The sequence below is a fragment of the Sinocyclocheilus anshuiensis genome, unplaced genomic scaffold, assembly GCF_001515605.1.
Source record: "Sinocyclocheilus anshuiensis isolate Anshui unplaced genomic scaffold, SAMN03320099.WGS_v1.1 scaffold180, whole genome shotgun sequence".
Taxonomy (NCBI): domain Eukaryota; kingdom Metazoa; phylum Chordata; class Actinopteri; order Cypriniformes; family Cyprinidae; genus Sinocyclocheilus; species Sinocyclocheilus anshuiensis.
Genome location: NW_015554093.1, coordinates 1,241,652 through 1,268,626, shown reverse-complemented (window position 1 = coordinate 1,268,626; position 26,975 = coordinate 1,241,652). Strand labels below are relative to the sequence as shown.

Sequence of the window (26,975 nt, the reverse complement as noted above, 5' to 3'; positions counted from 1 at the left end):
CTGTTTTTGTTCGATCAGTTATATTTTAATTGCATGTGCATTTTTTTTTTATTTAAACCTCCATTAACCCTTAAATGCATGAATGTTTCGCCAATCATTATTACATATTCGGGTCTTTAGTGACCCGGACGTATATCCAGCACAGATGGATCTCTAACTGCTGCAATAGCAAAAAACTCTCTTGATATTTTAAGAACGATTACAGAAGAATAAAATAAAGCATATTTTGTTACCTTTTGAAACTTAAAAAGGTTCAATTTGAGCAGATGATTTTACCATCGCTGTCATCGTCAGAGCGCACTTCCACAGTACATTCAGCATCTGCCTCATATTCACGATCTCAGCCATATTCTCAAAACTATCGTTTTCAATGACTTCATATTCAATATTTTGATCACTGGCAGCTTATTCACCACATCCAGCATCAAATGACAGTAACATTTATATTTCATTGCGTATAGTAATTGCTCTGCAGTAAAGCCATTCAAACCACTTAATTTTTTGCTGATGATATGATTTATGCCTGCGTTAATTATGAGTGAAACGTCATGTCATCATTGTGTATCAAACAGTGCCACCTTAAGGAAAAAGATGCATTGCACATATTGAGTCATCAGATATGTAAATATAGTTGCAGGAAAACAATTCTTACACATTTACATACCTCAGGTGTCTAGCGACCCTATACACTTTTTACAAAAAAATAATCAGAAAACTGGCATTCTTTTATATTTCACAATTTTTTTTCTTGTTATATTGTTTATAATTAATAGATTGAGGAATACTAAGAGAGTTGATGTCTAACTTAAAAAAATGAAGGAGGGAGATGGTAGAGAATTATGTCCCGGGTCGCTAAAGACCTGAGGTATGCATTTAAGGGTTAATCAAGTAATTGATCATTTCAAAGACAATCGACTATATAGCTTTCTGTAAATTATTATTATTGTATTTTTATAAACTATTGTTCCAAAGTAAGAAATTAATGCTTTGAATCAGCAAGTACAATTAAATTGACCAAAAGTGACAGTAAAGACTGTTACAAACATTGTTACAAAAAAGAAATGTATCATGGTTTCCACACAAATATTAAGCAGTTTTCAATTGATAATAATAAAAAAAAGTTTCCTTGAGCAGCAAATCAGCAAATTTCTGAATGATCACGTGACACTGAAGACTGGAGTAATGACTGCTGAAAATTCAGCTTTGCGGAATTAAAGTGCCCCTATTATGCCATTTCCAATATTGCCTTTCATGCAGTGTGTAATGTATCTGTATGTGAAAGTAAACGATCTGCAAAGTTGTAAAGCTGAAAGTGTCAGGGTTCTGTCATTTCGGTCTAGTGTAATTCATGGTTTTGTGACAGAGCCCTGACCCTGACCCTCTACCCCTACGGGGTAGTTTTTGTTTGTTTTGTTTTGTTTCTGCCTTTAATATCTTCCTGCAATATTGAGTCCTCGCTCCATCCTTCATCCCCAACCCTGACAGATCGAACTGGCCAACATGAGGACTCAGCGGAAGAAGGGTTTGTATCGTCCACCAGCCTCCACTCTCTCCAGCCCCCACTACCAGCGCATGCTCCAATTTGTGGCTTACAAAGCTGCAGCGCCCCCACTGGTGGCTGAAGAAGCTGCAGTGCCCCCAGAGGTGACTGATGATGCTGCAGCACCCCTGGTGGCGGCCGACAACGCTTCAGCACCCCTAGAGGCGGCCGAAGAGACTGCAGCACCTCACTCTGGTAAATGGAGGAGGGGAAGGAAGAAGAATGGGTCCGCCTCGCCGCCCCTAGATGCGGCTGAAGAGGCTGTAGCTCCCCTAGAGGCGGCCGATGAGGCTGCAGCGCCCCCAGCGGTGCCTGATGAGGCTGCAGTGCCCACAGTGGTGGCCGAAGAGGCTGCTGCGCCTCCAGAGGTGGCCGACGAAGTTGCAGTGCCCCGCTCTCGGAAACGGAGGAGGAGGAAAAGGGCTTCCTCCATCCCACATTGCCCGGAGGCCGTCCAGGAGCCCGCTGCTGGCCCAGAGGCCGTCCCAGACCCTCCCAAGCTCCTTGCCCTGCCGGCGCCTCCCAAGCTCCTTGCCCTGCTGGCACCACCAAAGCTCCTTGCCCTGCCAGCTCCGCCCAGGCTCCCTAGCCTACTGGCTCCACCCAAGATCCTTGCCCTGCCTGCTCCGCCCAAGCACCTTGCCCAGGTGGCGTCCCTTTTGAGGGGGGGTAGTGTCAGGGTTCTGTCACTTCGGTCTAGTGTAATTCATGGTTTTGTGACAGAGCCCTGACACTCCCGTCGTGTCGTTGTTTTCATGTGAGCGCGCGGCTTCGTGAGTGCTCGTCTGCGTGTCCTGTTCCATGTTGGAGCATGGTGTTCAGATCCCGGCAATCATGTCTTGTTGAGTTTCAATTTCGTGTCGGGGTCCGGACACTCGCGCTCCATGTTCTGTCTTTTGTAGGAGCGTGCGGTCTCGAGTTCGCTCGGCCGTGCGCTCGTCTGTCCACGTGTGTTGTGTATTGTGTAGCACGCGGTTTGTGTTCAGCCATGTGCTTTTCTTGTTGTCTTGTGGTGTTGTTGCACGCAGCTCGTGTTATCGGCTGTGTGCTTTTCATGTCCTGTTTTGTCTTGTGCTGTGTAGCATGCAGCTTGGTTTTTGCTGGCTGCGTGTGGTCTTGTCTTCTGTGAACACGCGGCTTATGAGTTTTCTCATTAGCTGCGTGTTCGTGTCTTGTTTTGTTCAAGCACATGGCTTGTGATTGTTTTGTTGGCCATGTGCTTGTTTGTTTAGTGTGAGCACATGGCTTTTGTCTTTGTTTCCTGTGTGCCATGTGCTCTCGTGTCAATTGTCTTGACCCCACCCATCTTATTACCTGATCATTGGTTAATTTGCCCCACATGTGTTCCCTCGTTTCCCTCCTCATTTGCTCACTATTTATTGTCCTTGTGTTTGCAGTCCTGGGCCAGTTCATCATCGTATCAACGTCGAATGTTCCTTGTCGTGTGCCTTGTCCTGCCAGCCAATCAAGTTGCCAGCTGTTTTTTCCCCTACGGGGTAGTTTTTGTTTGTTTTGTTTTGTTTCTGCCTTTAATAAAGCCCTTATCTTCCTCGCTCCAGGAAGTCCTCGCTCCATCCTTCATCCCCAACCCTGACAGAAAGTGCACGATAAATAAAGTTATTGTCTCCCAAAATAAAGAATCGACTCTGAACAGCTGAAACGAGTCGTTAGTAATTCGAATCCCACTTCTGTGACGGCTACACGTCACGGGGTAACACATTTGCATAATGCGTGCCTATGTTCTACATTGGCCGGCTGCGAACAACTTGACCCCGCCCACAAACACGTCATTCTACTGACGACTGCTTCTCTAATCTCGGGGAGTTCAACACGCAATTCACAAAACGCTTGCTGTTGAAAGATGGATCAGTATCCTGTTTATTTGGACCAGCTGCTCCACTGAATCACAACCTGTAAGTATGATAAATAATACATGTTTATATTTTCTATAGAGAGTTCAAAATACAGAACTGTTGAAATAGGTGTATCGTTTCCAAAACGCACTGTACGCCGTAGACCAATCAAAACAGACTAGGCCATCTGACCAATCTGAGCAGAGCAGGCTCACGGGAAAGGAGGGGTTTAGAGAGAATGAATCGTTGAACTGCTTCGGACGAATAGTTTGAGAAACGCTGGAAAATGAGGTGATATTAAATGCATATTTTGAGAAAACTAAAGCGTTTTTTGACCTTGCATGCATGTAATCCTAATGAAGGAGACTCCCAAAGCAATATTAGGAACCGTAAAAATGGCATAATAGTGGCACTTTAAATTAAATTAAATTATAAAAAATGTTTAAAAAGTCTGTAAAAGAGCTGCTTGCACATTCTGCAGAATTTTCATTTCTGGATGAACAATTCCTTTAGGTTTTTTTATATGCAGCTGCACAGTATCGAACACGAAGTGCTTCATGCATCAGTGAATGCAAGCGAACAAACATGTTTGTGGTTTAATAATTGACATTTTCTGTTACCACTGGAGTAAGAATGTAAGCTTTTGCTCTGACAGCTCAACTGGAGACAAAGCATCTCTGTGTCATTTTTTCCTAAGATGGGGAAATAGAGATTAAATGGAGCAAATCTTTTCTCCAGATAGTGACAGCACTGATTAGCATTTTGCTGCTTGTTTTCTTGTTGAAAAACAAGTTCTTGCACTACTTCATCAACCTCACTTCTCTTCATAAACACACATACAAATGGGTGAACACAGAAGCCCTGCCAAGCTCACAATGTTTGAATGTCTCTTGGGCCAGTTCGTCGTCGAATGTTACCTGTCGTGTGCCTTGTCCTGCCTTGTCCTGCCAGCCAGTCAAGTTGCCAGCTGTTTTTTCCCCTACGGGGTAGTTTTTGTTTGTTTTGTTTTGTTTCTGCCTTTAATAAAGCCCTTATCTTCCTCGCTCCAGGAAGTCCTCGCTCCATCCTTCATCCCCAACCCTGACAGAAAGTGCACGATAAATAAAGTTATTGTCTCCCAAAATAAAGAATCGACTCTGAACAGCTGAAACGAGTCGTTAGTAATTCGAATCCCACTTCTGTGACGGCTACACGTCACGGGGTAACACATTTGCATAATGCGTGCCTATGTTCTACATTGGCCGGCTGCGAACAACTTGACCCCGCCCACAAACACGTCATTCTACTGACGACTGCTTCTCTAATCTCGGGGAGTTCAACACGCAATTCACAAAACGCTTGCTGTTGAAAGATGGATCAGTATCCTGTTTATTTGGACCAGCTGCTCCACTGAATCACAACCTGTAAGTATGATAAATAATACATGTTTATATTTTCTATAGAGAGTTCAAAATACAGAACTGTTGAAATAGGTGTATCGTTTCCAAAACGCACTGTACGCCGTAGACCAATCAAAACAGACTAGGCCATCTGACCAATCTGAGCAGAGCAGGCTCACGGGAAAGGAGGGGTTTAGAGAGAATGAATCGTTGAACTGCTTCGGACGAATAGTTTGAGAAACGCTGGAAAATGAGGTGATATTAAATGCATATTTTGAGAAAACTAAAGCGTTTTTTGACCTTGCATGCATGTAATCCTAATGAAGGAGACTCCCAAAGCAATATTAGGAACCGTAAAAATGGCATAATAGTGGCACTTTAAATTAAATTAAATTATAAAAAATGTTTAAAAAGTCTGTAAAAGAGCTGCTTGCACATTCTGCAGAATTTTCATTTCTGGATGAACAATTCCTTTAGGTTTTTTTATATGCAGCTGCACAGTATCGAACACGAAGTGCTTCATGCATCAGTGAATGCAAGCGAACAAACATGTTTGTGGTTTAATAATTGACATTTTCTGTTACCACTGGAGTAAGAATGTAAGCTTTTGCTCTGACAGCTCAACTGGAGACAAAGCATCTCTGTGTCATTTTTTCCTAAGATGGGGAAATAGAGATTAAATGGAGCAAATCTTTTCTCCAGATAGTGACAGCACTGATTAGCATTTTGCTGCTTGTTTTCTTGTTGAAAAACAAGTTCTTGCACTACTTCATCAACCTCACTTCTCTTCATAAACACACATACAAATGGGTGAACACAGAAGCCCTGCCAAGCTCACAATGTTTGAATGTCTCTGCTAATGCTGCCACCATAAGCTGTGGCTTTAAATTCACTCTAATTCAGAAAGCCTTCAGGCGCAGCGATTCACCATCAGATTAGTGCATCTACATGAAATTATATCCCTTTAATCCTGTAAAATCTTGTTATTGTCAGACTCTGTTCCATGTTTTGTGTGTGTCCTGCTCCCCATGTGCCTTCCCATGCCTTTATTTGGTTAGTTTCCTGTTCCTGTCCTGATTAGTTTATTTCATTTGTCCCAGGTGTTTCCCTTGGTTTTATTGCTCCCAGGTGTGTCTCGTCATCCCCTCCTCCTGTGTGTGTGTGTATAAAATGTGTTCCCAGTCCCAAGTTCTCTGTCCGCTGTTGTACGTCTTCCTGTAAACGTCTTCCTGAGTTCGTCTCCCTTGGTTCCTGTAAATAAAGTCTTGTCAACATATTCTCCAGTGTCTCCTCATCCCTCGTGTGTGTGCATTGTGACAGTTATTCACCTTCAATGTCTCACTTAAAATATTTAATATGCAATCAGAGACTGCATGGATTTTTTTAATGGAAAATGGCCATCAGCACAGCTTAACCGATCAGACGAACAGTTATTCCAAGTCTTCGTTGGTTTCGTAGTTCCAAAGGTGGATATTTCAGGAGTGTGTCATTGTATTGTAATGACAACATTAGCATAAAAATAAATCATCCATCAAATTTTGGATAGTAATGTTTACTAGTATCATGGAAAACAATATGTATTCAGAACAGCCATGTTTACAATATTTCCAAGCGATTATTATCAGAGGAACCAATTCCAATACTTTTGTTAGATCCCAATTTCAGCTCTTCTTAAAGAGTCACGCTAAGCATTTTCCTCCATTTGTTCACCCCCTCTCTCTGTCATGCATCCCGTAGCATATTTTCATCACTCCATCCATCTCCATGGGTATCAAAGGGTGAACGGGAGAGCTGTTTAATTTCACACTGTCTACACTAATAGACCAGGATAAACAAAAGTGGGAAGCAGATCAATGGAAATGGAGTGCCGAAGGTTGTGAATGAATGTTTGAGAATGAATGGCTTCACCAACCTTTTTCAACTTTAAGTTCAGAAAGATCACTGTTAAAGGTGAACATAATCTTTAAAGGGGCACTCAGTCGTTTTTCATCATTAAAAGAAGATTAGCCTCTAAATAAAGGAAAAGTACTTTTGGAAAATGTATATAAAATCATATTCGCTCATACAAAATGCCAGTCATATCAGAAGCCTAAAAGCTAGTTTATTTTCCATGGAGTGGGTCCACCTATGGAGGCTGCCATGTTGAGATCACATGACCAGCTTAACGGGGTGTAGTATCGTGCACAGCACCAGATGGAATTGCAAAAATAATGACTTTTTTTTTTTTTAACAGGTTTTTTAATAATATAAATCTCATATACACTGTTCAAATGAGGAACTAAATGTAAACTATTCAAAATTATGTTCCGAGAAAGCTGAAATATTCATTAAAATATAAATATTAGATGAAAAAGAACTTAGACAAGTTAACAGATAATAAAGATAATATTAGAAACTTAGAAATGTTGCCTTGGCAGCTAATTGAAACAAATACAATGAAATACTAAGATTACTAAAACAAAACTAAAATAAAAATAAAAGAAAGATAAATAGAAATAGAAATATAAAAAACTGACAATAAATATGACAAAAGCACGTAAAAAAATGTTTAAAACGAAAATATACAAATAAAAGATTAATAATATATAAATAATGCTAAAAGTAACACTGCTGTGATGTTAAAGCTGAATTTGCAAAAGCCATTACTCCAGTCTTCAGTGTCACATGATCCTTCAGAAGTCATTCTAATATGCTGTTTTGGTGCTTAAGAAACGTTTTTTTTTTTTTTTCAAAAGAACAGAATTTTTTGTAATTGAAATATTTTTTAACATTAAAAATGCACTTAGTGTTACATCAGTTTAATGCACCCTTGCTAAATAAAAGTATTGATTTCTTTCAAAAATCTTACTGACCCCAAACTACTGAACAGTAGAGCGTGAGGCTGAAAGTGTGAAATAGCGGTTGAGGCTCTGACACATTGAGCTGTGATCCTCATTACTAGCTTGCAATATTTCCTGACTCAGTTTTTCTCCCCTACCCTATCTGTCCCTATGTATCTGCAGTATTTTTTGTAAAAGGCCAAAATTAAATTAAGGAATCTGGATTCTAAGAATCTGCTTGAGTGTGTGACCATAAGAGGACACTGGAAGGGCACAGAACGACTTGCAACTCCCCATAACCCAACAATTTCCTGTGAAAAAGAGATAGAGCTTGTGAGCAAAGAAGTGAGATCTAGCGATGAAGCCCAGCTGCTCTTGTGTTCCCTCAAAACCCTGTGTTAGCGCCCCACACACACGAAGGCTCTTCCGTCACCTTTCCCAAAACAGTCTGGCTGTTATTTTCACACCCAAGCAACCATCTGATGTTCAGGATGTTTGCTGTGACATCAGTTTGGTTTGAAGACTGTTTATCTACAACTAAAGTGTCTCTGTGAACCAAGCGCTTTGATTGGCTGGATGGTTTATGTGACAGGGCTGTTTTGTTGAGGAAAAGGACAAATTTTAAGCAATGACCACAGGAGACCTTCCAGCTGGCAATGACAGCGATGCCATCATGCCTGCCTTTGAATCTTCCTTCTCTTCCTCCCTTTCTCTGCCTTCTCCCTCCTATCTCCATTCATCATCCCCCACCTCCTCGGCTCTGAATGATGAATTAACAGCACGGCACAATTATGATATCCTTGCCAGTACTTTGAAGATGAGGGAAGAACAATGCAGCGAGAGCTTAGTTTCTATTTTAAATTTTCAGGGGCATAGCGTAAGCGTCTCAGATTTAACGTTATCATCTCTCTGTTTTCCTCTCTCTATTTTTTTAAATGAAGATAATCGTATGTCTTACCTCAATTGGCCTATTACTTCAGAGTCTTATTTTAGATTTGAAGTAGAGCAGTTTCCCAGACATAAGTATCATTTGATTTTTCAGTGCTTTGACTTCAAAACCACCATTATCTTAAGAAATCAAGCCTTAAACAGATTTAAAGGGAAAGTTTAAAAGAATGAACATGCTCAGCTGTGTAAGCTTGGTTTCATTACAGCTGAGTATGTATATAAAAAAAAGAAAAAACTTTGTATTATATTTCTTATATTGTCATTTACATGTTCTCATGTCATTCCAAACCCAAAATAGTACATTGTTTGTGTGGAGAGCAAAATATGAATTTTTGAAGAGAATACTGGCCATTCTTTTCCCTACAATGGAAGTGAATGGAGCTGTAAAGCTAAAAAATGACAACAACAAAAAAAATCACCATAAAAGTCTCATAAAAGTTTTTTGCATGTGTCATGTTTCAAGTGATAGGTATTGGTAATTCCCACTTTGATTTAATGCGGACTAGCCACTGGTTCAAATATTTTAACACACGAACAAGCTCAAATCAAATCTGACATTTTTGCTTACACATGAGTGGAACTCCATGCGGCTCCTTTACTATTCTCCATTGGAAATGAATGAATTCTGGTTTGTCATTTGTTGGAGAGCTGGCTTTACTCGTCTTGCCTGTGTATTAGTGACATGCATTATAGAGTGTCTAGAATGCGTGTGAATTAAATTTGAATAAAAATATGATGGTCTGTTCAAGCAGTGCTTCTGGGATGTATGTGCTTTATATGTTTATTTAGCAGCCGTTTAACTCCTGTCTTCCTCCTCTGCATGCATGTGAGTGTGCATGTGGTTCTGCTGCCAGTATCTCTGATATTTCTATTTTCTAAACTCTGGCATTCTTCATGTGCAAGTTGGTGAAATAGTTGGGAGCTAGAAATGGTCCCACTCCTCCAACACACACTTGTCATCCTCTCTCAATTTATCCAAGTATTCTGCTTCGTCCTCTTACTTGAAATATATATTTTTTTGCTCTTCTTTGCCATCCGTCATCACCAGATTTGTCTCTTAGACGCTTTTAATGCCAGCTCCGTGTATCCGGAGCATTTCTATATGACTGCATGCATGTGAGTGGAAATTTTAAATCAATCATTTATAAACCGTCAACATGCCAGTATCTCTCTTTCATTCTATTTCTCTCTCTCTCTCTCTTTCTCCCCTGTTCTTTTTTTCTTGGCATGATCTTGTTATGTGTGCAAGGAAAGAGATTGACATTCAACCAAGCTGGAAAAGGATTTGTGCCTTTTGTCAGTCAAAGCCATGCGTGTGTGTCTGCTTCAGTGTGCGGATAGAAATAGACATCCACCCACAGGTCATTAGAGAGAAAGAGAGACGGAACGTGACTACAGGGGAGTGTTGAACAGACTGTAACACTGTAAGCGAGACTTTAGAACCGTAGGGCACCTCTTTGCTTACGTACTTCATCTTCCGCTCTTACCATATTTTACCACACGCTTGTGTTCTTTCTGGGTGTGGCTAAACTGCAGCCGTTAATCACCGTCCCATGTGTTCGCATGTTCGCCCACACCCACGTAGCCCACTCTCTCTTCAAAACGCATCCTGACACCCACGCATCTATTTAGTGCACAGAAATGCTTTTTGTGTCAGCGCGTTGGCTGGACCTCTACGACACCGCTGCTATGTGCCAAGGTGTGAAACAGAGTCACACTGTTGTGTATCCTTCACTCTTCAGCACAGTTGTTTATCCAGCGTTATTTGTTTTTCCCTGGTGGCAGCCCTCCATGCGCGCATAAACCTGCGGTGCAGAAATTAAACGCGATGCGGTGTGCTGTGATGCAGTTCGCAGAAGCTTGTAATGAGCGACTGGGGACTAGTTTCCGTCTCAGGCCACTGGTGCTGCTATAAGCTGCAAAGACAGACAGGTGCTGACATACACAAACATATCACACAAATAAATAATTTAACTGTGTTAATGCCTTTCGGCTCTCAGCTGGGAGCCATAGTGCTGTTATGAAATGCATTTGCACACAAATGCACAGAGATTCTTAACATATTTGACTGAATAATGTTTTACACTTATGCATATAGAAGACTTAAACTTAAAGGGATACTTTATCATTATTTACTCACCCTCATGTCGTTCCAAACCTGTATGACTTTCTTCTGTGGGACACAAAAGAAGATATTTTGAAGAATGTTGATAAACAGTTTTGGTTCCCTTTGACTTTCACTATCTTTTTTCGTCATGGATGTCAGTGAGAACCGAAACTGTTTAGTAACTGTTAGTCAGTATTCTTCAAAATATTGTATTTTATCTCATACAGTCCTACAGGTTTAGAGTGAGTAAATTATAACAGAATTTTCAATTTTGGGGGGACTGTCCCTTTAAGGGTTGTTTGTAAGAAATACATTCTTGCATAGGGTGAACAGATATCCAGATAAAGCTAGTGCAGTCCCGATTTTACTCAGTAATCTTGGCCTTCATTTGATTGATAGAAATAAACATTTTAAACTTACACTGCTTTAGTTTTTGCTGTTGCTATCACAAGAAACCAGCAGCATCGCAATGATTAGCCTGAAGGAACAAGAGTGAGTGGGCGATGTAGTTCTTTGACCCATTAACAGAATGCTTGGAACTACATAAAAAAACAGCTTATTTGATCATTTTTTTGATAAAGAATATAATAAAAGCAGTAATATTGTGAAATTATAATACAATTTAAAATAACTGTTTTCTATTTGTAAATATTTGAAAATGTAGTGTATTCCTATGATGACAAAGCTGAATTTTCAGCAGTCATTACTCCAGTCTTCAGTGTCACGTGATCCTTCAGAAATCATTTTTGAAGAAACATTTCTTATACTTATCAATGTTGAAAACAGTTGTGTTGCTTAATATTTTAGTGGAAACTGTGATACATTTTTTTTAGTATTCTTTGATGAATAGAAATTTCATAAGAATAACATTTATTTGAGTTAGAAATCTTTTGTAACATTATAAATGTATTTACTGTGACTTTATGCATCCTTGCTAAACAAAAGTATTAATTTCTTTGTTTTTTTTGTTTTTTTTAAATCTTACTGAATGCTAATTTTTGAACGATAATGTAGTTCCGGTTTGAGGCGTAATAAATCTGGTCACCAGAGCACCGGTTTTCAGACTGGTGTCAACATAAAAACACTGCAGCTTTATAAAACATGTCTACATTTTGTTCCATTCTGCTGTGCTGTGTCTTGTGGAATGTAAGAAGACGTCATGTGTCAAATATAGACCATTCCAGCGCATATCACCTTTATTTTATCACAGGTTCTTTTGAGCCTGTCGGCATGAACTTTGAAGCTTCTGTTTTTCCGGGGCACTGTGATGCAGGAGCATTTTCAGGAGACGAGAAAGCAAGGAAGAGATTAAGGCAGATTCATTTCGAAGCCAAAACAGAATGAACCTCTTGCTAACGTGCTGCAGATATTTGCATACAATTTGCCAATAAAGTGCAATTCTGTGGTAATATTGCCGGGTGAAAACAGAGTTCCCCTCATGTGGTTATTTATATAGCTGTCCCCATTTCCAGTGTTTTATAGAATTTTAGACACTATAATGAGGCCTCACTCATGCACAGATGCGTGTGATTTACATTTTCCTGTATTACTAGGCAAGAAAGAAAACAGTGATCGATGGCTAGACATTAACTCTTGCACCTGCCCCACCTCCCTTCTTTTTTTTTTAAATTCATGGTCTTTCTATGCCCCGTCTGGCTCTCGCCCACATGCTTTAAGTTAAACAATTAGGTATACAGAAGTATATGATTCCGGTGCCAGAGAGAGAACTGCGCTCAAATTAATTACATTCTTCATCTTATGATATCTCAGATCTCTCTCACACACACACCCCTCCTGTAATTATGAGTCTTGTCTCTGTAACTGAGCTGATCCCTAAAGCCCCATCCTCTCTCTCTGTCTCTTTGTCTTTTCCCTCTGTTACTACTTCTCGCTTAGTTCTTAATAAGCAGCATGCAATAATGTTATACAATACGTTCTCAAACTTTCCCTGTGCTACTTTAAAACAACATGATGAAAAGGGATGTATTCTTCTGCAACCATTTCAATAGTTCTAGAGCAAATATAATTCAAAGAATTACATTTTTTCTTTCTCACTGAAATGTGGAAACAATGTCAACATGCTATTGAATTGTTGTATAATGTATTCACCTCATGTCTATAGACAGGGGTGCACATGGGCAGTCGCGGCCTAATGGTTAGAGAGTCGGATTTGTAACCCAAAGGTCAATTGTTCAAGTCCCGGTACTGGCAGGGATTGTAGGTGGGAGGGAGTGAATGACCAGCGCTCTCATCCACCCTCAATACCACGACTGAGGTGAGACGCTTGAGCAAGGTACCGAACCCCCAACTGCTCCCCCGGCAGATAAGCACATCTCATTTGAAGCACTTTCCCTTTAAGAGCACATGCTGGCGTGAGTTTCTGTTTCTGATAGCAGGGCTGTGCGTTTGTGTGTTAATATTTAATTGGGTTCATTTTATTGTAAGTACAACAACCTTTATTAATGTTACTGATATTACACAGCAAATTCTCACAGCACACAAACTCTCTTGTATAAACCCATCTAATCATTTGGATCCAATGGTGATAATTCTCTCTGCTCTGTTAGAGTTTCTAAGGGTCTGTCTAACCAGCATCATAGATGCCTTTCCTCTATGAGTATTTTTCTCATACAAACAGTATAGACTTTTGTTTAGCACATTTTAAAAGGAATATTTATTAATCTTTCATACTATAGTTTATCATGTTGTGATGCCAAAATTTACTTTTATTTTAGAATTTAGTGTGTATACACAATGTTTTAAAGTTTGGGGTCATTTCATTTCAAATAAATGCAGTTTTTTTTACTTTATGTTCATCAAATATTCCTAAAAAATGCATCACAAATTCCACAAAAATATTTCTCGAGCACTAAATCAGCATATTTCTGAAGGATCATGTGACACCGAAGAAGCTACTGAAAATTCAGCTTTACCATCACAGGAATAAACTACACTTTAAAATATATTAAAATAGAAAACAGTTATTTTAAATAGTTAATTACTGTTTTTACTGTGTTTTGAGCAATTATATGCAGCCTTGGTGAGCATAAGAGATGTCTTTTAAAAACATTAAAAAATGTTGCTGACCCCAAACTTTTGAATGGTAGTTTAGATTTCTAATATGTGCCTTTTTTCCATTATTGGTCACAGCATGAAAATAATTTTCAGTTTGTCTGAATTTCAATACTGTTGCATCCCTAGGGTTGATTGTTCAGGCGGAAAAGCATTTTAAAATATGTCTTCAAACTAAAAAAATCCAGATGACAAGTGCATCCATTGGCCTCTATTTTTGAAAACAATAGAGGATGTTTGTTTCCATCTTTTGCCCGACAGGCTGCTAATATGAGAAGGTTGTTTGACGTGAATGTGAACTGAAAACAGAAAAAACTGTACTGAAAAACAAAGAAATCTCACCATTGACACTGAGCTTTGTCCGACTCTAGAGACTTGTGGCCCTGAGAGACGTCTCTCTGTTCATATGCTGGTCTTGCTGCTGGTTTACTGCCCAAACAAGTAAACATGGTATAACTGGTAACAACAGCTCTAATAATCCAAACAGGATACACTTTCCTCAAATTTCTCTCTCCCAGAAAAAGTTCCCCTCGAGAACATCCATAGTGATGTTTAGCTCTGACGAGACTATGAAGTCTTAGCCCCGAGGCCTAGACAAAAAAAAAACTGATCCTCACAACTGTTTAGTGCTGCACCAAGCAGCCTCAACAGAGACACAATCCCTTGAAAACCTCTGAAATTCTCCATTTTGTTTCTCAGAGGTAAACCAACCATGCTGGCATTCCACCAGACATAATAAGCTAATATACACCAGTCACTTATATTCATTAAAGCAAGGCTTTCCACTGCCTTCCCACAACAAATCCAAGGCCAAAAGCAAAGCTAGTGCGGTGAAGATTAATATCAGGGCCGAATACAATCAATAGGAATTGAATGAGTGGAACAAATTATGGAACAGAAAAAAACAAAAATGAAGACATGTTACATGAGGAAGAAGGAAGAAAACGTGCCATCTTGGCTTTTGTTCTCTGTAATTGTTAATCTCATGAGACTAGAAACATGCTCTCATCAGAAGTGTGAATGTGAACGTTTCACAGATATAAGGGATAGGAAAGGAGAGATAAGCATGCTAATGTATAGCAGCTAGCATCTGGAGAGGTGGTTAATCTAACTGCGCTTCATTAAACCACACATCAAAGACACCGAACTGTGACACAAAGGAGGAGGGAGAAGGGGGAGGGGGGGATCTGAGACAGATAGAGACGCAGACGGAATTTCTCAAGAGTCTGATCAGATCAGTGAAGTATTTATGAAAGCAGAAAGCCATGACACCACAGTGCCTTTGTTAGGTGCTGACAGACATTTGCTGAATGTGTTTTCGTAGTAATATCACTCATTTTTAACCTCTCATTAGTGTCTGGCACACTTTCTAATCGGCTCTCGCTGTGCCGGCCCTGGTGAGAAATGAGTTCATAGAGCTTTGTGCTGTAAATTACAAGCAGAAAAACTGTGGTTGGTGTTTTGTATTTATGATCACACTAGAAACTGTGCCCTGCTTAACAGCATGCCCTGACCAATGAGAAGCCATTTGTCTGCACAACACGCAATGTGACACGGTCTCAGCCATTTGGGCCAATGTCCAGTTATGCTAAGAGTGATCTTGGAGTGATGAGATTTTGCAGTGGGTGGGGCTAAGCAGCACAATGCTGCAGAAATCCACCTTGTTTTTAACATAAATTTTTTACATTTTAAAGGTGACATGTCATGAAAATCTGACTTTTCCAGGTTTTAAGTGCTATAATCAGGTCCCCGTTGCATCTACCAACCAAGGAAACGTGAAAAAGATTAACCCAGTAACTTTGTTATGGTAAGCCTTTTTCTGCAAGCGTCTGAGAAAACGAGCGCATCTGATTTCACTCCCCTAGTGATGTGGCAAAGGGATCTCATTATAATATTGCCGCCCCTTAATCTGTGAGTTTCCACCCACGGCGCCGTCATTTTGATTTTACAAGTGACAACGGTGTACCAGCTCTAATGCCATGGTCAAGGTTTTTTTTGTGCAAAACATGCTAACTGTTCTGTCTTTGGCTGCACAGATGAGCACAGAACACTATTTACAGTCCCAGCCTCAGAGAAGACAAGAAAGCAGTGGATTTATTGATTTATTTACTGTATATTGCTGCTGCCACACAGATCTAAAATAAACATGCGATTTATTTCCCAGCTGTTTACCTTCACAGACATAACCGACTGTTTTTGTAACTCGTGTTTTTAATAGGCTTGCCACGATATACGAGCACGGCGCTTTTAAGCTATTTAAAAGCGAAGGAAAGCGAGGAAAAAATGGAAAATTCAAACAAACTAAAAACGAACAATTGCTTTGTTCCGAATTGCCACTATTTGAAAGTGAAAGTAAAATGCGCACACCGCTTTTACAAGCTATTTAAAAGCGAAGGAAAATAAGGAAAAGAGGGAACGCCCCTGCCCCCGCGGTGATACCGGTATTACCGGTGTTGTCACACGTCGATTAACCGGTGGGAAAATTTCTTCACCGTCACAACCCTAGTTTTTAACGTAAACTTGTGTGTGAATGAGAACTTAGTGTAGAACTCATATGCTGTGACAGCCGCTTTCTGTACGAGTGCACTCGTGCAGAAAACCGTATATCTGAAGTTTAAACTAATATTGTTTAAAACGCATGATTTCAGCGCGATAAACATCATAATCAGAACCAAAACAGATGTTTTTAGCAGGTACGAGCTGTAATGGCGCAGCTCTATTCAGGAAAAGGGGGCGGGGAGCAGCAGCTTATTTGCATTTAAAAAGACAACGCACGAAAAACAGCGTGTTTCTGCTTCCACTCAAAATAGGCATTTTCAAAATGATATAATAAAAGATCTGTGGGGTATTTTGAGCTGAAACTTCACAGACACATTCTGGGACACTAGAGAGTTATATTACATATTGTAAAAATGGGCATAATATGTCTCCTTTAACATCATTTAACACTGAATGTGAGAAGCAGGGGCATCATGCACCTAGTAATTTTGAGGGGGCACCTGTGATAGGGGTGGCACACAATAAACAGTAAAAGGACCCAAATACCCTAGGTTCAATTCCTGATATAATATATATTTTTGTAATGAACCAAGCAAAATTGCAACTGAAATCGACTGTCAGTGATCGCGCAGCATTTTTATGTATCAAAAACAGCACAACTGTTAATTTTTCATGAAACCCCTGCACTATTATTATATAGTAAATTTTTTACTTAAGCTTTCATTATAATAGTTACTGTAATGTCTTCAGATCCAATTATAAACTTTTAAATTATTATTTGAAGTGGAAACATGCATTACTAATGCATTTACTGTCACTATTCCACAGTATTAAGAATATTAAGTCCTGCATTGATTTCACTGAATCTTCCACAGAAACAAATGAATTTAAAATCTAAGCACTGGACACCACAAGCTAAAACTGCACCTTATCTCTGCAAATAGAGGCTGTTCTCTCTTGTCCTTCAAATAAATGTGCCACACAAGAGACACAAATTACCTAGCATGTGCTGATTTTGATTGATTTGCGAAAATCATTTTCACTAAAAGCTCAAAAGTAATGTTTTAAAAAATGACAACTTTAGGACACTATTAATTTTGTACCTATAATCGTGCAACTTAATTATCCAATGTAAAAATGCATTTTTGGAAGCCCCATTTGAAATCCATTTGGCTTAAAAATCTGAGGGGGCATGTACATATTTTAGCTGTACAGAACAGTATGTTATGCTGATTGATATTGCAAATTGGTGTTTGTTGCTATATTATTTAAATGTATTATCATAATCATAAACACTGTTTGTAGCGGAAAATAGTTTTACCGTTTACCGTTTTTATTACTCGTCTAGTTATTCATTTACCTATATGGGCTAATGAATCAGAAGTCACACACATTCACAGAAAAAAGCTTACTTCTGCATTGCAAAGTAAGGTGAATAGGGGACTGACATGTTTTATCGCTTTTCTTTTTCTAAGTTTGATTATGACAAAAAAAATGACCTCAGCTTTATCTGGTTGTGTAGGACCAACCACTCTGCGTGGGCACTCACTGTCCGTACTTTCATTTATTTAATTTGGTCATATCTTAATGGATTTACAGCGCAGGTCCACTGTCAGTCTTACCTTCGGTAGCTCCTCTATTTGCATCATAATGTAGTGCTTCAGTCCATGCTGGCCTTTGTCTCTTACACACAGACCAGAAAATGTTCTCGTGCAGTGTGGGGATGAGAAAGAAAACGCATGAGAATTTACGAAGGAAGTGAAAAGAAAGCTGTTAATCTCCTATTGGCGTTGGAGGTGGTTGAAGTACTGGAAACACTGTTTTGTTGTGTATATGTATGAGAAATCGAATTAAAAAAGGATTAGCTCGTCCAAAAATCTTTTTTTTTTCTGTGGAGCATAAAAGTGGAAAATTTGCTTCAGTCCCCACCTGACTATGTAACTAGCCTAACAGACAGACCGTGCTGCTCAGCTTTATATTTTACAGGTGAACAGCATGGTTATGCAGGTTGACTGGTTAGACCAGCACTAACCAGTCTGGAGCAGATGAAGACTCCTGTGTGTTGCAGTATGAGTGGATTGATGATGTTATGGGTGCATGTGTTGCAGCCTGAAGCTAAACAGCAATCTGCTTTCACCACAGCATGTGTTTAATGCAGCTGTCTGCTGCCCCTCTCACTGACCCACAGCAGAAACTGCTTCCTCTATGAGCCATTTAATCACCTCTACCTTATGAAATCTGCCCTTCGGTCTGTTTGTCCTTTAATGTCTCGATTTCTCTCAATAATTTCAACACCTCTCTCTGCAATTCTTAAAACAAGAAAAAGCTGAGAAGCATAATTGTGTAAAACAATAAGACAATAAGATAATATATCTTAATTTAATAAATTAATTTATTGCTCTTACCTCAATAGCAAATAGTTTTTTTTTTCGTTACATTTTTTTTTTTGCAAAATGTAAACATAAATATTTTTTAATAGTATCCAAAATATTAACAAAAAGCTTAAAACAACTGCAATTCTGTCGTTTGTTGTATTAAAGGGATAGTTTGCCCAAAAAGGACAATTCTATTATCATTTGCTCACCTGTCATTTAAAATTGGATTTTAAAACTGTAATTTTGTCATTTTAAAAACTATAATTTAAAATTGATTCATTCAATGAATCATTCGAACCAGTTATGTGAACTGGATTAACTTCACTGCAAACATCTGATTCAAAAGAGCGATTCTCTTGCATATTGCTAATATGTATATTGCGTATTATCACTGCTTCTCTCATGAACATGCCAAAGAGAGTCAAAACTGTCAGAGAATAACAGCATCTAGTGCATTTCAGTCTGCTCCTCACACAAACCTATCACATGACTCCAGAAGACATCAAATGTAGTGCATGAGTCATATGGACCACTTTTACAAAGCTTGAAAGTCCATATACACTGCAGTTGCATAGAAAAGAACAAGCAAAATTGCTCCTTTTGGGCACGGATAAAAAAAAGTCATATGGAGTAAAATCAAGTGTAACTGTCCCTGTAATGTGTTTACCTCTTCCTTTCCTTCATCTTTCTCCAGTTGCGCTTGTGTGTCTCTCCATCTATATCTGTCTGAATGCATGACTAGAGCTTTTGCTTGTGTTTTCTCATTCCTTGGCCCCAGTCTCATGAATTTGTGAAGTGATCTGTGTGCATTTTTTTTAAGAGAGAGAGAATGAAAGCTAGATTGATCTTTCTTGTTTATGAAAGATCTTCTTTCTTGTTTATTTTTCTTACATTGCTTCCTTTGATAGTTTGGCTGCCGTATTTACCCTTGCGTCTGTAACTTTCAGAACATACTTGCATTAACATGCAGCTCATTTAAAAAAAAAAATGGGTCACTGTTTTATCAGCCTCACCTTTCTATTTCTGTTTCTACATGTAAGCCCTCCTCCCTTTTTTTACTTTGCCACCATCTCGCTATTTCTCCCTCCTCCTCCTCCTCCTCCTCCTCCTCTCTGACTCAGTCTCTGTCTTTCCTTTGCCTAAGGCCTATACTTTTATCAATCCCTGCACTCTAGCTACCTGTTGCCATGCCAACCCCATAATTTAGTGTCTTACACAATGCAATGTGTACACCTGCCTCATGTGCTCGCCTTACCGTGCGAATGCATGAGAATCTTACCTGCCCCACGCCACTGAAGGTGCTTTTAATGACTCATTTAGAAGCAAGCTTTTAATGTTCCGCCTCCTGCGCTCGCCCTGTCATCTCCACAGCCCACACGCGCTCCATAAAGACCCTCTTCAGCTTGAGAGAGCCTGGTGCATAGAGGGAATATTTTTACTGCCAACACTGTTAATGTACTCACTTATTATTAAGTTGACACCGTGTGTGTGGCTGTGTGTAAATTTGTGAATTTTTCCCATGACAAGTGGGTGCTTGCTGAATGGCACATATTGCTGCCCTGTGCATATTCATGCCTGTTAGCATGTGTGCAAGCAGTACCGTTTCTAGGCATAGGCAAACTAGGCGGTCGCCTAGGGCGCCACCAGCAGGAGGGGGCGCCAATGAGCACACGTACTGACAATACATTTTAGCAGGGTTGTGATAAAGAGTGGCACGGCCACCCTGAAATATAATTGCCGCCCCCACTGGATCCTCCAACATCATTGGGCTAGAATCGAGTACTGTCAATCTGACGATGCCTATATTCCATTGGATCAGAGTGCTGTCAGTTGCTGCCGGATTGTTGCATGCAAAGTTTGCATTTGGAGCACTCAACAACACTGTTAGATCAATGGGTTCTGTCAGTGCTTTGGCAAAGTAACGTGTTTTTTTTTTAGCCTTGCAATAAAGCTAAGTTCAAAGGCCAATTTAAAATATTGGTACAGTAAAAAAGTGCACAAAATTTGTATTTTAAGGCAGTATTTGTGGCAGTCGAGAAATCACGCTGCAAAATTGGTCCAAAAGATGTACGTTTTTGTGCCAATGCATTGTTAAAGGATCAGTGTGTTGTGTAATATTCCCATATAAAAAATTTACGGCCAATTAAAAAAATATTGGTACAATAAAATTCGCTAATTCACAAGATCAATACATTCTTTATTAAACCACTTTGTTGAATTTAACTCATTCTTACAGAAGTGTTGAAATGCTGAATTCATTAATTCACTTCGAACAGCGCTTAATGGGAGCAGCGTCAAACACATAGAGGGCAGAGCATTGCATAATTTAAAGGGGAAGTTCACACGTCAATGAGTAACAAAGGAATAAGTAGCTGGAGTCTGATTACTTTTATGTGACTGATCAAGCTTTTTTATGTAGTTTGGGGTAACAAAGTGTTTTATGGGTTTGACTGAAATAATAATGAAAAAACTGACACTTTAAATCAACGTTTTAAACAACAACAAAACAATTCCACACACACAAAAAAAACTAATAAAGACAAATAGTAGTCATTGATAATATCTAAACATGTATTCAAATCCAAATATAATAAAATTTATTTATCCAATTTGGATTTCGCCTAGGGCGTCAAAATGGCTAGAAACGTCCCTGTGTGCATGTGCATGTGAGTATGAAGTGGACAGACTGGAAGTGAGCAGCTGTGTGAGTTTCAGACCTCATTAAGGTCCCTTGTTAGTTTTTTGTTTATGCACATCTGTCTCTTTTTTTGGTGGGGAGCGTTTGGCTCGGTGAGTAATAGTTCTAATTACAGTTGAGAGCAGGCGTGTGGGGTTAAGCTACCTGGTCACGGAGATGACGCTAATGTGTACTCCTGGCTTCATGGTTAATGTTTGCTGTGTTCTGTTATGCTCATCTTTCCTTATCCTGCTGTTTGTTCATCCAGTGGGATCTTGCTATCTCCTGATGACCTCTTTCAGTATCCAGGCCAAAGAAACCAGAAAAAATAAACTGTTTCACGAGGAGCCCCTTTACACTTGACCACATTATAATACCAGCTGTAAACACACCCAGTGGACGTAATTATTTTTCAAATTATGTGAATGGATTCTGACCACATTTTATTTTAAATAAATAAATTAGATAAATAAACAATAAATTAGAATGTCGTGGAAAAGTTAATTTATTTCAGTAATTCAACTCAAATTGTGAAACTCGTGTATTAAATAAATTCAATGCACACAGACTGAAGTAGTTTAAGTCTTTGGTTCTTTTAATTGTGATGATTTTGGCTCACATTTAACAAAAACCCACCAATTCACTATCTCAGCAAATTAGAATATGGTGACATGCCAATCAGCTAATCAACTCAAAACACCTGCAAAGGTTTCCTGAGCCTTCAAAATGGTCTCTCAGTTTGGTTCACTAGGCTACACAATCATGGGGAAGACTGCTGATCTGACAGTTGTCCAGAAGACAATCATTGACACTCTTCACAAGGAGGGTAAGCCACAAACATTAATTTCCAAACAAACTGGCTGTTCACAGAGTGCTGTATCCAAGCATGTTAACAGAAAGTTGAGTGGAAGGAAAAAATGTAGAAGAAAAAGATGCACAACCAACCGAGAAAACCACCCAGTATGTTTATTGGGTGAGGGGTCTGTGACGATTTGTTAATCTAATGAATAACTGATTTGTTAAATCTAATGAAAAATGGTGTGTCTGATTGGTCCAGACGCTACATGAATGAAAAGAAAGAATTTAACTTTTGAATTCTTTACGGTCACTTTTGATCAATTTAATCCATCCTTGCTGAATAATATCAAAAATATTTTTAAACATTAATGGTAGTATAATATATATAGCTATATATTTATATATATACATAGTTTAGATGGATAAATTAGGCAGAGTGTGAAAAGAGAGAAATGGTTAAAGGGGGGATGGGACTGAAAGCATGTGTTACAATCGTGTAGGATAAGCACGGTGGGCTAATTAATAAAGAACAAGTCCTAATGAATTTAATTACACACACGTCTGGCCAATGAAGGCTGCAAAGCAAAGAGAGGTGGAAAAAGAGAAGATTAGTGCTAACATGTAATAGAGGGATTACAGTACAAAACAGCAGCGGAAACTGTGTTTATACAGCAGATGCACATGTACCTGAGCATGCCAACAAATTTGTGTACTTTTTAATTTTTGAAACTGCCTTTGTCTCTCTCTCTCTCTTTCTCTCTCTTCATTATTCATGAGCTGTGTTCCATTCACCCGAGTCTTCAGATCAGTTCACTTCTATTCCTGTATGCATCGTATCCAGGATAAGACACCAAACATTGTTCTTTTTTTGCACTGAATCTGCACAGTTATGCAAAATTAACACAGAGACTGAATGCATAATCAGTTTCAACTATAAAAGTCTTTATCAACACAATTGTTTTACATATATTGCCAAAACATCAATAGAGATCATAAAGCAGTAACTTATTTATTTTAGTGCATCACACTTCATTCATCTGTGTTCACTCTACGCCTCTGCTCAGAAAGCACATACACATTGCTGCGATGCCTGTGAAAGAGCACATAATCTGGAAAGCAACACATTTAAAGCATCTTATTTCTTTACAAACATTTGATGAAAGTGTGGATTCATATTTGCCTAATGTTGTTTTTATGTCTAACAGGGAGTGTTTTGTGTCATACTGGTGACAACTTGAGAATGTATCAATTTAGAAAATGATTATTTCACAATAAAATGATCAGGGACTCAAATTTGTATTAAAATGTTTAGCAAATTTATTAAAGAACTGTGTTTGCACTAGATGCAGCGCCTGATCATATTATAGTTGCCTCTATGATATAATGAACAGGTGTTTGTTTTGTGTCATAATCGACACTATTGTACGTTTCAGCACGACTAAAAATGCTGTATTGACCAATCGGCATTAATTGCCAGAACTATCCATTGTATAATGACTTTCATAACATGCAGAAAATAGAATACAAGCTAAAATCAATGTTACCACATAATTATATACTGTGGTTATGGAGTGCCAACGTCTTTTTTGCTAAAATAATTAAATTATTTCTTCCCCCGTGTTGCTGTTGTACAGCCTTTCTGTAGACAGTGTTTATCAACCATGACCAGAGTGTTGTGTGTGCTAATAATGACAAATGGGTGATTAGCCATAAGCACAAAAACATTTTACCGCTGCCCCATTATTTAAAAACAGAGCTGCTGCGCGTTTCTGCCTCTCTGAGGGAATCAGCAATGAACTCAAGATTATGCAAGAACTCAAAATTCCCACTGCATAATATTTTAAAGAGGAAAGTCAAATGTGCTGAATTAACCCACCTTTTTTCAATAATTGTATGTGAATATTATGGATGTTAAATACACTCCTTAGGGCTCATGTATAAAAACAAGCAGAATGAATTTTGGTCTAAATCATTCATAAATACATTCCTCCATCAGTTGTTGCAGTCCACTGAAGATGACAGTCTACATAAGAATGGTTTTACGAACGATTTACCCAGAAAACCATTCTGCTCATGTTTCAGCCTTTCCTCAGCTCTTTCTCCAAGTCTTTGTCATTGGCTACTGCTGCATAGTTATCCCATTGTTTCTTCAACTTCCACATTTCACATAACTCATTTTTTGAAAATATACTACATTCAAAATACATTTAAATTTTATGTCTTTGTCCACCACAGGAAAATCCTGGAGGTGAAGATTATTGACGATGAGGAGTACGAGAAGAACAAAACCTTCACTATCCACCTGGGGGAGCCGGTGCTGCTGGAGATCGGGCAGAAACACGGTCCGTGGATCTCTGTGACATCTGCAGTTCTCTATGGATTTGTATTAGAAACCAGATTGGGGTCTCTTTTTAATATTGTATTAATAACTTACACATCTATCCCTGAATAATTCAGAAACAGATTTGATAGAAAGGTTTCTTTGTGTGAATGGAGCGATTAATGGGAGACAGTGGAGGTCTTATAATGGTTATAATGGGAGAGAAGGAATAGGCAGTAATTGGTTGCAGTGCAAGCAGCCATGTTGAAGCAATATCTCTAGGCCGTTTCTGCACATTAATTATGTACTAACTGCTCTAATGTAATGTTCATCCCCATGCTCTTCAAATTGCCATACTGTTACAAAATCCAATTAAGAATGTTGATGCCATTAACATAAGCATTTTTTGATGATTTCTGTCTTTCAGTCTCTCTCCTCAATGCTTTTCTAGGACACACAAAGAGATGATGTTTATTTCCTCCATATGTGTAGTGCTATTATAGCATATGGTACATTACAGTGGATTATGAAAAACACAAAGGGATGAATTCACTAAACAGCTGTGATGCATTTATATGCGGTATGTCAGAAACCTGAAACAAAAATCGTCTCAGGTTACTTATGTAACCATGGTTCCCTGAGTAGGGAACGAGACACTGCGTCCTCTAGGGGTCGCTATGGGGAACGCCTCGTCGTGACCCGTGTCTGAAGCATACATTGAAAAAACACCAACTCGTTGGCCGGCGACAGCCATGACGTCACTACCGGTGCGACTATAGTATAAATAGGCGCCGGGAGCACACATCATTCACTTCTTCGTCTGAAGCTTGCGTCCGCAGCATGGCAAGAAACCTAGAGGACGCAGTGTCTCGTTCCCTACCATGGTTAGATCAGATGTTAAACAACGTCAACACGGATGCACACATCCTTAAACGCTTTGCTAGTGCTCGCCATAATGAGATGAATAGAGATCGCTCTTACCACAGAAATGCACGCTTCAAACAAAAGTCAATGAAGACGAAGAAGAGAATGATGTGTGCTCCCGGCGCCTATTTATACTATAGTCGCACCGGTAGTGACGTCATGGCTGTCGCCGGCCAACGAGTTGGTGTTTTTTCAATGTATGCTTCAGACACGGGTCACGACGAGGTGTTCCCCATAGGGACCCCTAGAGGATGCAGTTCGAAGTTCCCATGAAAGGGAACTGCTTCTTGTTCCCTACTCATTCATAGTCTAGTTCGGGGGTTTTCACATTGCATTCTGGGGACCCCTGGGGGCCACAGAAATATTCTAGAGAGTCTGTGGAAAATGTTAGGTATTTTATTTATAGATTATTTTTTTGTGAAATTTTTGGGACTGCTTTGTCATTTTTATCAACATTTTGTATTTTTTTATATATATATATTGACAGCAATGTTTGTTAAAATTATTGAAATAGTTTTCATCAATTGAAATAAGCTGAAATAAAATAAATTGATGAAAGAAGAAAATATAAAAAGGAAAGCTAATTCAAAATATTCTCTCGTTATATTGTATGTACTATATAACAAATAATACTATAATAACACTGATTGAAAGCCCTACTGTAGCTTGTAACAGTGAGAAATAAAAACCTAATCTGAATATAGGTTTTTGGGGCAAAAAAATCAGCATTCTCCCATTCCTTGCAACATTCATAGTTTGCTTTGGCTTTAGTACAATGAAAATATAAAAGTTAATGATTTATTTTTTGGAAACATGCTACAGAGTCACAACTAAGTATGCCAGATTGCTGTAGTCTGCTGCATCCTCTTCAAACTAGAACTCAAAAACGGCCTGCAAGATAGAAAATGATCATGCAAATTGTGTTCAACACATTTTTGGCTGCATTTTCAGTTACTTGATTTGCAAAATTCCTTTAGTGAATTGAGCGCAACAACGAGTGTAGACTGTGCATGCAAATAAACAAACATCGCTACCAGTGAGCACAATTCATTCTTAGTGAATTTCCTTGTAAATTGAGTTGTACCATCTCAGCTATGTACAAACTCTATGGCTGAGTAGATTTTCGATGTGTCTTCCTCTGACAGGAGACTCCAATGATAACAAACCGGCGGTGGGAGAAGAGGAAGAGGAGGTGGCCAAGATGGGGTGCCCGAGTCTGGGAGAGCACACCAAACTGGAGGTGGTGATAGAGGAATCGTACGAGTTTAAGGTAAGCCCTGTGAATCAGTAAGAACAATACAGCTTTCATGAAATGGTCTTACCTGCTCAGTCTCTCACGTTCAATTTCTGTCTGAATCCTCACCTCCTTGTTCCCATGGTGACAGTCTCAATACTGGAGGTCACTGGGGTCAGGTAGCACAGCGATTTAGGAGATTTGAGGTAGAAATACTGCGTTACTCGCTCAACGATTATCCGCAGCGCTCTAAATGCAAACAAGAAAACGGCTAGGACAGTATGACATTGGAGAAAATGAAATTCTGACAGGGTTGTGTATAGACGCCCACTGCCTCACTGAAATCAGTTTAGCTGAGACCTCTGTGCTCACTGGGTTACGAGACCGAGTCATATTAAATCTTGTCTACTACGAGGACAGTTTTGTGGGT

The 26,975-nt window shown here is 39.1% G+C and overlaps 1 protein-coding gene across 1 annotated transcript in view; it reads left to right on the top strand.

The window, feature by feature from the left end:
• The window catches only part of LOC107669368 (sodium/calcium exchanger 1-like), a 69,524-nt gene that overhangs the window by 37,059 nt on the left and 5,490 nt on the right, over nucleotides 1-26,975 (top strand). Inside the window, exons 4-5 of the mRNA XM_016461555.1 lie at nucleotides 24,303-24,409; nucleotides 26,457-26,581. Coding sequence (XP_016317041.1) covers nucleotides 24,303-24,409; nucleotides 26,457-26,581 — 232 coding nt within the window. The remainder of the gene's footprint in view (nucleotides 1-24,302; nucleotides 24,410-26,456; nucleotides 26,582-26,975) is intronic.